The sequence below is a fragment of the Oncorhynchus masou genome, chromosome 12, assembly GCF_036934945.1.
Source record: "Oncorhynchus masou masou isolate Uvic2021 chromosome 12, UVic_Omas_1.1, whole genome shotgun sequence".
Classification (NCBI taxonomy): Eukaryota; Metazoa; Chordata; class Actinopteri; order Salmoniformes; family Salmonidae; genus Oncorhynchus; species Oncorhynchus masou.
In genome coordinates this window covers 19,812,315-19,825,683 of record NC_088223.1, presented here as the reverse complement: position 1 = coordinate 19,825,683, position 13,369 = coordinate 19,812,315, and the positions used below count along the sequence as shown (strand labels likewise).

General features: G+C 43.0%; 1 protein-coding gene across 3 annotated transcripts in view; it reads left to right on the top strand.

Annotated features, from left to right (window-relative positions):
- Positions 1–13,369, top strand: part of LOC135549666 (engulfment and cell motility protein 1-like) — a 216,435-nt gene that overhangs the window by 107,401 nt on the left and 95,665 nt on the right. For all 3 annotated transcript variants that reach the window (XM_064979847.1, XM_064979848.1, XM_064979846.1), the window contains 3 exons: positions 8,081–8,159; positions 10,679–10,729; positions 11,221–11,343. In XM_064979847.1, the coding sequence (XP_064835919.1) occupies positions 8,081–8,159; positions 10,679–10,729; positions 11,221–11,343 (253 nt within the window). The remainder of the gene's footprint in view (positions 1–8,080; positions 8,160–10,678; positions 10,730–11,220; positions 11,344–13,369) is intronic.

Below are 13,369 nucleotides of genomic sequence, written 5' to 3'. Positions count from 1 at the left end.
ATTAAATGCCTGAGATATAAATTATCCCTAATTGCAGATTACCGTGAAACACTCTTTAACCTTTAGGAAGATTTGACAAAATAGATTTGGGGCCATATGTATCATGTGTCTCAGAGTAGGAGTGCTAAACTATTACCAGGTCCCCCCTGTCCATATAACCTTTTTCCTTATGATCGAAAAGGCCAAACTTATCCCAGGTCAGCACACCTACTCTATGACGCTTGATATAATGAACTTAAACTCTCTAGTGTCCATGATTGGGAAGTACTGTAACAGAAAGAACAGGAAAGTAATACATTGAGAAACATGGCAGATAGATCAAGTGTATGTGTCCCAAATGAAACCTGTTTTCCTTTTATAGTACTTGGAACAGGACCCATGGGGAATAGGGTGCCATTTGGGAGGCGTCCTATATCCCTGAATGTGTAGTGTATAATAGGTTCAGCCCAGTGTGATTACTACCGGCATGGCTGAGTAGCCACACAACTACTGACCACACCCACACAACTACTGATCACATCCACACAACTACTGACCACAACTACTGACCACATCCACACAACTACTGACCACAACTACTGACCACATCCACACAACTACTGACCACAACTACTGACCACATCCACACAACTACTTACCACATCCACGATACTACTGACCACAACTACTGACCACATCCACACAACTACTGACCACATCCACACAACTACTGACCACATCCACACAACTACTGACCACATCCACACAACTACTGACCACATCCACACAACTACTGACCACATCCACACAACTACTGACCACATCCACAATACTACTGACCACAACTACTGACCACATCCACACAACTACTGACCACATCCACACAACTACTGACCACATTCACACAACTACTGACCACATTCACACAACTACTGACCACATCCACACAACTATTGACCACACCCACACAACTACTGACCACAACTACTGACCACATCCGCACAACTACCGACCACAACTACTGACCACATCCACACACCTACTGACCACATCTACACAACTACTGACCACAACAACGGCCAAATGTGTAGTGTATAATAGGTTCAGCCCAGTGTGATTACTACCGGCATGGCTGAGTAGCCACACAACTACTGACCACAACTACTGACCACACCCACACAACTACTGACCACATCCACACAACTACTGACCACAACTACTGACCACAACTACTGACCACATCCACACAACTACTGACCACAACTACTGACCACATCCACACAACTACTGACCACAACTACCGACCACAACTACTGACCACATCCACACAACTACTGACTACAACTACTGACTACAACTACTGACCACATCCACACAACTACTGACCACATCCACACAACTACTGACCACATCCACACAACTACTGACCACATCCACACAACTACTGACCACATCCACAATACTACTGACCACAACTACTGACCACATCCACACAACTACTGACCACATCCACACAACTACTGACCACATTCACACAACTACTGACCACATTCACACAACTACTGACCACATCCACACAACTATTGACCACACCCACACAACTACTGACCACAACTACTGACCACATCCGCACAACTACCGACCACAACTACTGACCACATCCACACACCTACTGACCACATCTACACAACTACTGACCACAACAACGGCCAAATGTGTAGTGTATAATAGGTTCAGCCCAGTGTGATTACTACCGGCATGGCTGAGTAGCCACACAACTACTGACCACAACTACTGACCACACCCACACAACTACTGACCACATCCACACAACTACTGACCACAACTACTGACCACAACTACTGACCACATCCACACAACTACTGACCACAACTACTGACCACATCCACACAACTACTGACCACAACTACCGACCACAACTACTGACCACATCCACACAACTACTGACTACAACTACTGACTACAACTACTGACCACATCCACACAACTACTGACCACAACTACTGACCACAACTACTGACCACAACTACTGACCACATCCACACAACTACTGACCACATCCACAATACTACTGACCACAATTACTGACCACATCCACAATACTACTGACCACAACTACTGACCACATCCACACAACTACTGACCACATTCACACAACTACTGACCACATTCACACAACTACTGACCACATCCACACAACTACTGACCACATTCACACAACTACTGACCACATTCACACAACTACTGACCACATCCACACAACTACTGACTACATCCACACAACAACTGAACACACCCACACAACTACTGACCACAACTACCGACCACATCCACACACCTACTGACCACAACTACTGACCACATTCACACAACTACTGACCACATCCACACAACTACTTACTACATCCACACAACAACTGACCACACCCACACAACTACCGACCACAACTACCGACCACATCCACACACCTACTGACCACAACTACTGACCACATCCACACAACTACTGACCACATCCACACAACTACTGACCACATTCACACAACTACTGACCACATCCACACAACTACTGACCACATTCACACAACTACTGAACACATTCACACAACTACTGACCACATCCACACAACTACTGACTACATCCACACAACAACTGACCACACCCACAAAACTACCGACCACAACTACTGACCACATCCACACACCTTCTGACCACAACTACTGACCACATTCACACAACTACTGACCACATTCACACAACTACTGACCACATCCACACAACTACTGACTACATCCACACAACAACTGACCACACCCACACAACTACCGACCACAACTACCGACCACATCCACACACCTACTGACCACAACTACTGACCACAACAACGGCCACACCCACACAACTACTGACCACATCCACACAACTTCTGACCCCATCCACAGAACTACTGACCACATCCACACACCTACTGACCACATCCACACAACTACTGACCACATCCACACAACTACTGACCACATTCACACAACTACTGACCACATTCACACAACTACTGACCACATCCACACAACTACTGACCACATTCACACAACTACTGACCACATTCACACAACTACTGACCACATCTACACAACTACTGACTACACCCACACAACTACGGACCACATCCACACAACAACTGACCACACCCACACAACTACCGTCCACAACTACTGACCACATCCACACACCTACTGACCACATCCACACAACTACTGACCACATCCACACAACTACTGACCACATTCACACAACTACTGACCACATTCACACAACTACTGACCACATCCACACAACTACTGACCACATTCACACAACTACTGACCACATCCACACAACTACTGACTACATCCACACAACAACTGACCACACCCACACAACTACCGACCACAACTACCGACCACATCCACACACCTACTGACCACAACTACTGACCACAACAACGGCCACACCCACACAACTACTGACCACATCCACACAACTTCTGACCCCATCCACAGAACTACTGACCACATCCACACACCTACTGACCACATCCACACAACTACTGACCCCATCCACAGAACTACTGACCACACCCACACAACTACTGACCACATCCACACAACTACTGACCACATCCACACAACTACTGACCACATCCACACAACTACTGACCACACCCACACAACTACTGACCACAACTACTGTCCACACCCACACAACAACTGACCACATCCAAACAACTACTGACCACATCCATACAACTACTGGCCACAACTACTGACCAGATCCGCACAACTACTGACCACAACTACTGACCGCATCCACACAACATTGACCACATCGACACAACTACTGACCACAAAAACAGACCACACCCGCACAACTACTGACCACATCCACCCAACTACTGACCACATCCACCCAACTACTGACCACATCCACACAACTACTGACCACATCCACACAACTACTGACCACAACTACTGACCACATCTACCCCTCTACTGACCACATCCACACAACTACTGACCACATCCACACAACTACTGACCACATCCACACAACTACTGACCACAACTACTGACCACATCTACCCCACTACTGACCACATCCACACAACTACTGACCACATCCACACAACTACTGACCACATCCACACAACTACTGACCACAACTACTGACCACATCTACCCCACTACTGACCACATCCACACAACTACTGACCACAACTACTGACCACATCCACACAACTACTGACCACATCCACACAACTACTGACCACATCCACACAACTACTGACCACATCCACACAACTACTGACCACATCCACACAACTACTGACTACATCCACACAACAACTGACCACACCCACACAACTACCGACCACAACTACCGACCACATCCACACACCTACTGACCACAACAACGGCCACACCCACACAACTACTGACCACATCCACACAACTTCTGACCCCATCCACAGAACTACTGACCACACCCACACAACTACTGACCACATCCACACAACTACTGATCACATCCACACAACTACTGACCACACCCACACAACTACTAACCACTACTATTGACCACACCCACACAACTACTGTCCACACCCACACAACAACTGACCACATCCAAACAACTACTGACCACATCCATACAACTACTGGCCACAACTACTGACCAGATCCGCATAACTACTGACCACATCCACCCAACTACTGACCACATCCACCCAACTACTGACCACATCCACCCAACTACTGACCACATCCACACAACTACTGACCACATCCACACAACTACTGACCACATCCACACAACTACTGACCACATCCACACAACTACTGACCACAACTACTGACCACATCTACCCCACTACTGACCACATCCACACAACTACTGACCACAACTACTGACCACATCCACACAACTACTGACCACATCCACACAACTACTGACCACAACGACTGTAACTATAACTATAGACCGTTGCATAAATTACCATAATATAATTCACCAAAAGTAACTCTTGAACTGTTCAAGTTCGATACACCAAACCAAATGTTATATGTTCAGGCAATCCTAACTTTTTATCAACTGACTTTTTCAACACGACCACTACTATAACTATAACCAGTCACTACCATTACTACTGTAGACACTATCACTACTATAACTATAACCAGTAACTACCATTACTACTGTAGACACTACCACTACTATAACTATAACCAGTCACCACCATTACTACTGTAGACACTACCACTACTATAACCAGTCACTACCATTACTACTGTAGACACGACAACTACTATAACTATAACCAGTCACTACCATTACTACTGTAGACACTACCACTACTATAACTATAACCAGTCACCACCATTACTACTGTAGACACTACCACTACTATAACTATAACCAGTCACCACCATTACTACTGTAGACACTACCACTACTATAACTATAACCAGTCACTACCATTACTACTGTAGACACTATCACTACTATAACTATAACCAGTCACTACCACTACTACTGTATACACTACCACTACTACTGTAGACACTACCACTACTATAACTATAACCAGTCACTACCATTACTACTGTAGACACTACCACTACTATAACTATAACCAGTCACTACCACTACTACTGTAGACACTACCACTACTATAACTATAACCAGTCACTACCACTACTATAACTATAACCAGTCACTACCACTACTATAACTATAACCAGTCACTACCACTACTATAACTATAACCAGTCACTACCACTACTATAACTATAACCAGTCACTACCACTACTATAACTATAACCAGTCACTACCATTACTACTGTAGACACTACCACTACTATAACTATAACCAGTCACTACCACTACTACTGTAGACACTACCACTACTATAACTATAACCAGTCACTACCACTACTATAACTATAACCAGTCACTACCACTACTACTGTAGACACTACCACTACTATAACTATAACCAGTCACTACCACTACTATAACTATAACCAGTCACTACCACTACTATAACTATAACCAGTCACTACCACTACTATAACTATAACCAGTCACTATCACTACTATAACTATAACCAGTCACTACCACTACTACTGTATACACTACCACTACTACTGTAGACACTATCACTACTATAACTATAACCAGTAACTACCATTACTACTGTAGACACTACCACTACTATAACTATAACCAGTCACCACCATTACTACTGTAGACACTACCACTACTATAACTATAACCAGTCACCACCATTACTACTGTAGACACTACCACTACTATAACTATAACCAGTCACCACCATTACTACTGTAGACACTACCACTACTATAACTATAACCAGTCACTACCATTACTACTGTAGACACTATCACTACTATAACTATAACCAGTCACTACCACTACTACTGTATACACTACCACTACTACTGTAGACACTACCACTACTATAACTATAACCAGTCACTACCATTACTACTGTAGACACTACCACTACTATAACTATAACCAGTCACTACCACTACTACTGTAGACACTACCACTACTATAACTATAACCAGTCACTACCACTACTATAACTATAACCAGTCACTACCACTACTACTGTAGACACTACCACTACTATAACTATAACCAGTCACTACCACTACTATAACTATAACCAGTCACTATCACTACTATAACTATAACCAGTCACTACCACTACTACTGTAGACACTACCACTACTATAACTATAACCAGTAACTACCATTACTACTGTAGACACTACCACTACTATAACTATAACCAGTCACTACCACTACTATAACTATAACCAGTCACTACCACTACTATAACTATAACCAGTCACTACCACTACTATAACTATAACCAGTCACTACCACTACTATAACTATAACCAGTCACTACCACTACTATAACTATAACCAGTCACTACCATTACTACTGTAGACACTACCACTACTATAACTATAACCAGTCACTACCACTACTACTGTAGACACTACCACTACTATAACTATAACCAGTCACTACCACTACTATAACTATAACCAGTCACTACCACTACTACTGTAGACACTACCACTACTATAACTATAACCAGTCACTACCACTACTATAACTATAACCAGTCACTACCACTACTATAACTATAACCAGTCACTACCACTACTATAACTATAACCAGTCACTATCACTACTATAACTACAACCAGTCACTACCACTACTACTGTAGACACTACCACTACTATAACTATAACCAGTCACTACCATTACTACTGTAGACACTATCACTACTATAACTATAACCAGTCACTACCACTACTACTGTAGACACTATCACTACTATAACTATAACCAGTCACTACCACTACTATAACTATAACCAGTCACTACCATTACTACTGTAGACACTATCACTACTATAACTATAACCAGTCACTACCATTACTACTGTAGACACTATCACTACTATAACCAGTCACTACCACTACTATAACTATAACCGGTCACTACCATTACTACTGTAGACACTACCACTACTATAACTATAACCAGTCACTACCACTACTATAACTATAACCGGTCACTACCATTACTACTGTAGACACTATCACTACTATAACTATAACCAGTCACTACCATTACTACTGTAGACACTACCACTACTATAACCAGTCACTACCATTACTACTGTAGACACTACCACTACTATAACTATAACCAGTCACTACCATTACTACTGTAGACACTACCACTACTATAACCAGTCACTACCACTACTATAACTATAACCAGTCACTACCACTACTACTGTAGACACTATCACTACTATAACCAGTCACTATCACTACTATAACTATAACCAGTCACTACCACTACTACTGTAGACACTACCACTACTATAACTATAACCAGTCACTACCACTACTATAACTATAACCAGTCACTACCACTACTATAACATTTTTCATGGTTCTCTGTTGTTATCCATCTAATGACAGGACTGATCAGGACATTCAGACCTACACCATCGCTGTGATTAACGCCTTGTTCCTCAAGGCCCCAGAGGACAAGAGACAGGTAGGTTACACACCCTCATATACATGCACAGCCACACACACACACATGAACGCTCATACACGCACGCACAGCCACACACACACACACACACATGAACGCTCATACATACACACACACACAGCCACACACACACACACACACATGAACGCTCATACATACACGCACACACAGCACACACACACACACACACACACACATGAACGCTCATACATACACACACACACAGCCACACACACACACACACACACACACATGAACGCTCATACATACATGCACGCTCAGCCACACACACACACATGAACGTTCATACATACACGCACGCTCAGCCACACACACACATGAACGCTCATACATACACGCACGCACGCACAGCCACACACACACACACATGAACGCTCATACATACACGCACGCACGCACAGCCACACACACACACACACACATGAACGCTCATACATCCACACGCGTGCTCACGCACACACACTCATACGCAGTCATATATATACTCACACACATGAGCGCTCAGACATACATACGTGAGCACACGCACACACCACACACACACACACTCATACACAGTTACATACACACACACACACCTTTGTCTCTTATTGTTGGGAACATGGTTTACTGCGTGGCTGTGGGTGGAAGGAAGGATAAATGCATTCTGGATCTTGAGGAGGACTGATTCATATGCATCAGAGAGTGAAAGGGTTCAGTCCAATCTCCCTTCTGCTGACTCCGGTGGTTCGGACTGGCACAACAAGTTCAAAACATGCCTTACGTTTCAGACAAGGGTGTGCATATCCCTTTCTGAAACACCCTTGTAGAGTGGGGTCGCGGCCAGAGTCAGCCATTATCAACGGCGACCCTGGAGAAATTAGGGTTGAGTGCCTTGCTCTAGGGCACATCAACAGGTTGGGGGGGGGGGGGGTGTACGTATCCTTGTTTGTTCTTTTCGGCCTTGCCTTAAACAGTGCAGTAATACGTCTCCTTTATAGGGCGATAAGCGTTCCCCTCTACCTCTGCTCAGTAGAGATAAAGATGGGCCCTGTTCAAAAGTAGTGCACTATAAAGGGAATAGGGTGCACACCCTCTCTTAGCTCTGATGACGTCACCCACCGTTCTTCTCCGTGGGCTAGCCTTTTACACGCTGGGCTCTAACCAATCAGACCAGGCCTAGCTGTCATCAGAAATAGGCCCTTCCAATAGAGGGAAACGGTGTTAACGATGCACGATACACACTCCCTTCCTTTGCAGCACATTAGGTGGAAGATGAAAAAGAATCCTCACATTGTTAATGCTCACTTTTGTTCTTCACATGCTCATTTAATGTTTCTTTGTGTAACATTGATTTGCAATCTATTCTACACTAAAGCACAAACAAAAGCGGTATACCTTTTATCAGCGTACCTTTTTAGACTCGTTACTGCAGGGTTCCCCAACTGGTGGCCCGCGGGTCATTTTTTTTATTTGGCCCCGCAAGTTTTCTGAGCAAGACAAATTGATAAATATATATTTACATTTTTGGACATACGACTGTAAAAACACCAGCAAATCAGCGGAAAATGATTTGAATTTTGGATCGTATACAAATGTAAGCCAGGTTTGAAATGATTATGTTTACGTCAAATATTATATCTGTTTGGGATTCTTCCGCAGTCTACAAATGATTTGTAATTATGTTCCGGCCCCCTGACCATCCGCTCAAGAAAAGATTGTCCCGAGGCTGAATCTAGTTGATGATCCCTGCATTACTGCATTACATTTCTGTGTTGTAAGCTGTATAGAAGAAGGCCAGCATGTGCTGGAGCATCATTTCACTAGAAGGGTGACACACAATATTCCCGAATCTAATGGGAACCAAAGGGTTCGCCTGTGTGTTTGAGGATCAGGGGGAGGAAGATAACTGCTACACAGCATAGCTGTCATAATGATCTGCACCACTAACAAAAATATGCCTTTTCACTTCTCTTCCTCTTTTCTGTCTCGACTCACCCCCTTTTTCTCTCTCTCTATCTGACTCTTCTTTCCTCACTGCACTCGTAATGGTAGTTTGATGAGAGCAGTGTGAACATCCTTGATTGTCCTCTGACAGTAAGTGTACTTTGATTAGTGACCTTTTCTAGCCTCCAGTAGATGAAGTGTGTCATTAAAAACCACCACTGGCTGGGAGGTCTAACTCATCAAACTGAGACAGAGAGACACTTTTTGGTCTCTCCAGAAGTTTATAGTGTCTCCACCAAGAACATTTATATTTTCTGTCCATAATCCACTTTTATTTTAATATAGAGCTTCCTGAAAGAAAAATGTGTTTTCTGTGTAATGGATATGTATATTATAATATACCTGACTTACTTTATCCCCTCTCCCTCCTCCTCTCTCTTCTTTTCTTTCTCTCTTCTCTCTCTTCCTCTCTCCCTCTCCTGTCTCTCTCGCTCCATTCTCTCTGTCTCTCTCTCTGTCTCTCTCTCTGTCTCTCTCTCTCTGTCTCTCTCTCTTTCTGTGTGTGTGTGTAGGAGATGGCCCATATTCTAGCCCAGAAGCAGCTGCGTTCCATCATACTGAGTGTAAGTGTATGTAGTCATATGCCCTCCATCTGTACCTCTCCTCTGCATCACTGGTTTTAATCTCTCTCTCTTGTTCCCTCGCTTCCTGTTTATCGCACAGCTCCAATGTGATATCATATCACAGAGAAATGTCACACTCGCAAACATCTTACAAATTTGTCTGCCTTTCTCTCTCTCTCTGCCATTCTCTTCTCTCTGCCTTCTGCTCGCTCTCTCTCTGCCTTTCTCTCTCTCTCTCTCTCTCTCTCTCTCTCTCTGCCTTTCTCTCTTTCTCTCTCTCTGCCTTTCTCTTCTGCTTTTCTCTCTCTCTGCCTCTGCTTTTCTCTCTCTCTCTGCCTCTGCTTTTCTCTCTCTCTCTCTCGCTGCCTTCCTCTCTCTCCCTTCCTCTCTTTCCTCTCCATCTTTACTTTCTATTTCCCTGTTAATTTTTACATATATATTTTTATTATTTGTCTCTTCTTCTATCTCTCTTTTTCTCCCCTTTCCTCTAGAATGTGATCCGGAGCCCTAAGCCAATCAATGATGAAATGGCCCACCAGCTGTATGTGCTGCAGGTCCTGACCTTTAACCTCTTAGAGGACCGCATGATGACCAAGATGGACCCTCAGGACCAGGTTCAGTACAGTAGGCCTCTCAACTCAATGTCCCCCAAGTTGTTGATCACATTTTAAATGCCATAGGGCTTATCAAATAGTATTTTTACAGATGAGCCCTGAATTATATACATTACAGAAAATACACACATCGAAATATAAATACAAAATGCAAGCAGAAAGAAAAACATAAACAACTAAAACATTAATCAGTAATAAGGTCCTCAATCAGCTTTCTGAATCAAATTTAAGAAATGTTAAGATCAATCCACAAATGAGGTGCAAGATCACAAACATGTACCGAACTATTACATTTACACTACATGTACCTAACTACTACATGTACACTACATGTACCTAACTATTACATGTACACTACATGTACCTAACTACTACATGTACACTACATGTACCTAACTACTACATGTACACTACATGTACCTAACTACTACATGTACACTACATGTACCTATCTACTACATGTACACTACATGTACCTAACTCAATGGAGACCAAAGGAATTTCCAAAGTTAGCCATCCCGGAATTTAGTAATGATGTTAGGTACAGTGGGACTATTTGTAAAAGGGCTTTATAAATGAAATAGCAATGTATCAACCTACGTGACATCAAAGAGGACCAACCAACTTTCTGGTAGAGAATGCAGTGATGACATCACAGAGGGCCAACCAACTATCTGGTAGAGAATACAGTGATGACATCACAGAGGACCAACCAACTTTCTGGTAGAGGAAACAGTGATGATATCACAGAGGGCCAACCAACTTTCTGGTAGAGAATGCAGTGATGACATCACAGAGGACCAACCAACTTTCTGGTAGAGGAAACAGTGATGATATCACAGAGGGCCAACCAACTTTCTGGTAGAGGATGCAGTGATAACATCACAGAGGGCCAACCAACTTTCTGGTAGAGGAAACAGTGATGACATCACAGAGGGCCAACCAACTTTCTGGTAGAGGAAACAGTGATGACATCACAGAGGGCCAACCAACCTTCTGGTAGAGGAAACAGTGACGAATACTAAAATTGTCACCCATAATAAAACACAGTGCGCTTTGATAAACTGCATCTAACGGCTTTAATGAAGTGGAAGCGAACTCATCAAGGTGCTTTTTAAATTACAGCTTTTCATCTATCTAGTTGCCCAGATATTTGTAAGCAGGGACACTATCAATATGGACACCATGCAAAGTACATATGCTTATCAAAATCATCTTTTTATGCGCTCTAGAAAACATATATTTAGTTTTACCTGCATTTAGTACTAATTGCAGGTCAATAACAAATGTCTGTAATACAATAAAGGCTGAGTGTAGTTCAGATAGAGCCTGGTCAACCGTGGGGGAAATATCATACACAACAGTGTACATCGGCATACAAGTGCAGGTTACAAGTTTTTACGGACAAGTCGATATTGTTATTGTAAACAGTAAGAAGTACAGGATGCAGAATCAACCCCTGCGGGACACCTTTCGTAATATCCAGGAAATCAGATTTAACACCATCAGTAGATATATACTGAGTTCTATCTGTCAAGTCATTTTTAAAACAGTGACATGCAGCCTGGTCTTGGCCAATTGAGGAAAGCCTCTGAATTAACAGTGAATGATCAACAGTATGGAAAACCTCTGAATTAGCAGTGAGTGATCAACAGTATGGAAAGCCTTTGAATTAGCAGTGAGTGATCAACAGTATGGAAAGCCTTTGAATTAGCAGTGAGTGATCAACAGTATGGAAAGCCTCTGAATTAGCAGTGAGTGATGAACAGTACGGAAAGCCTCTGAATTTGCAGTGAGTGATCAACAGTATGGAAAGCCTTTGAATTAACAGTGAGTGATCAACAGTATGTAAAGCCTCTGAATTAGCAGTGAGTGATCAACAGTATGTAAAGCCTCTGAATTAGCAGTGAGTGATCAACAGTATGGAAAGCCTCTGAATTAGCAGTGAGTGATCAACAGTATGGAAAGCCTTTGAATTAGCAGTGAGTGATCAACAGTATGTAAAGCCTCTGAATTAGCAGTGAGT